General features: G+C 32.0%; 1 protein-coding gene across 1 annotated transcript; it reads right to left on the reverse strand.

Annotated features, from left to right (window-relative positions):
* Positions 1–276: 276 nt before the first annotated feature.
* LOC139525080 (uncharacterized) lies at positions 277–837 on the reverse strand. The gene has a single exon (XM_071320261.1). The coding sequence runs from the start codon at positions 835–837 to the stop codon at positions 277–279; it is 561 nt and encodes a 186-aa protein (XP_071176362.1).
* Positions 838–2020: the final 1183 nt, after the last annotated feature.

Raw genomic sequence — 2020 nt, forward strand, 5'->3', positions numbered from 1 at the left:
TTGTAAAAGTAAACCATTAGAGGCCAAAGTACTCATGCAACACGAAGCCTTGACTTACACGGAACAGCAAGTTATAAAGGGCCCCAAAAATTACTAGTGTGTAATAGCATTCAGACAGGAACACCAGCGTTAACTACTATACTCTATGTAAAAAACGAGAAACACTTAATGAACCAAATCAACTAACGTCTAAAGTTCCTGACTTAAGACAAGTGCACACAAATGCAGCAGGGTTTAACGATTTAAAAGGCGCCAACCTGAAACAAAAATTCCATGTCACAAAATAGAAAGACACACTTTAAAAAATAAAAATACATTAAGAAATTTTAGAAAGACGTCCGATGTCAAAAACTGCTGGGCAATTGTAGATTTCCCAACACCTAAGGCACCCAATATTACAATCTTATAAGGCTTAGGTTTTTGTAAAGAACCATCACTATTGGCTAGACTGTTTTGTGAACAAGAACTTGATCCAATTGATAAGGCATATCCATGACCCTCAGATGAAACAATACTGTTTGTACTGCGAGACTTGATGGAATCCCCTCGGTTGACGATGCCTTTCGATGTCATTTCAAAAGTTCTTAGTCTATACAAGTCGTGATCTTGATCTTCGTAGTTTGTTCTCAAGTTCTTTATTAAAGGCCTCCTGTAGTTGTTTTTCGTTGGTAAACTGCTTGTTCTAGGTCGAATTCCATCAATTTCATTACTCTCAAACGTCTTATTTTTAGCTTTTTTCATAGAAGTGGATCGCACTCTTGGTTTTGGATTAATAAATTTTTCATTGTACATGCTGCAATTATGATCCCCAATCAACGGGCTTGGCACACGTTTCATTTTATCGAAATACATTAGTTTTCCTTCTTCAACCTCTTGCAAATTATGATGCATAATTATCTTTTATAAGTTACTACAGAATTCCTAAATATTTCCATTTGATATTTTCTATATTCGCAAATGAATAATATCACTTGTGAAACAGCTATTCATAAAAATCCACATCTTTCAATATTTATGACATTCTTATAACAAGTCTAATAACGGCAATTACATGATATTTTTCAATAAACTGAAATGTACCTGCTCTCTGATTGATTGATATAGATTTCAGCTGACATTTTATTGGTAGACAAAGTCTAAGCTTCTCACTACATGTAAGTGAATGTAGTTTTTACGCTTTTAGCTAATCGATTGGTGCATTTAAATACTTCCGAAAGGAAAGAAGATATAGTATCGTCTGACAAAATTTGTTCGATAATTGTTTTTTATCTGCCCTTTCATCGTGTATATAAACTACTAATAGCGGTAACATTAGCTATATAAGAGAACTCTATCATAAAATAACACATATATTTGTGCTATTAAAGTGTTGGTTGACTTGTAGCTTAAGGAACGGCCAGTGGCAAATATTTAATGCATATTACGGACATACAAAAAAGAATATAATTGGCGGCTTAAAAATATAAGTTGACTTAACAAATTTAGGTTACAATAGTTGTGTTTCCAATAGTTTTGGCTATACATAGAAATGTTTTGAGTAAATCGTATGAATTACGTTGAGAAATATAACAGTTAGTACAAATGTATCACAGATTCAGATTTTTTCATTTGCTTTGACATTTGTGAATAAAAATACAGACCAGTGATTTATATATGAAATACTCCTCTTTATTAAGATCAAATGGGTACTACCTTTGAAAAATAATCAAGAAAACTTTCAACACCGTCATTTCATGTAACTCTAGATAGATAACAATTAACACATAAAAAATGTCTTGCTTAAGTAATCATGAATATATGAATATTCTTAACATGCAAGTAATTAGGGACCTTGTGCCATTAATACAATTAACGGATAAAACAAAATACCTACATGTAACAAAACTTAACACAATCCCTGTGTCATGATATTTGGAAGTCCTCTTTTATATATATATAAAAAAAAACTCAAAGACTATAGGTAATTAGAACAAAGTTGAAGAAATTCCTGAGACTGAGAAACAAATACGGAAATCTTACA

Source organism: Mytilus edulis, chromosome 5 (genome assembly GCF_963676685.1).
Source record: "Mytilus edulis chromosome 5, xbMytEdul2.2, whole genome shotgun sequence".
Taxonomy (NCBI): Eukaryota; Metazoa; Mollusca; class Bivalvia; order Mytilida; family Mytilidae; genus Mytilus; species Mytilus edulis.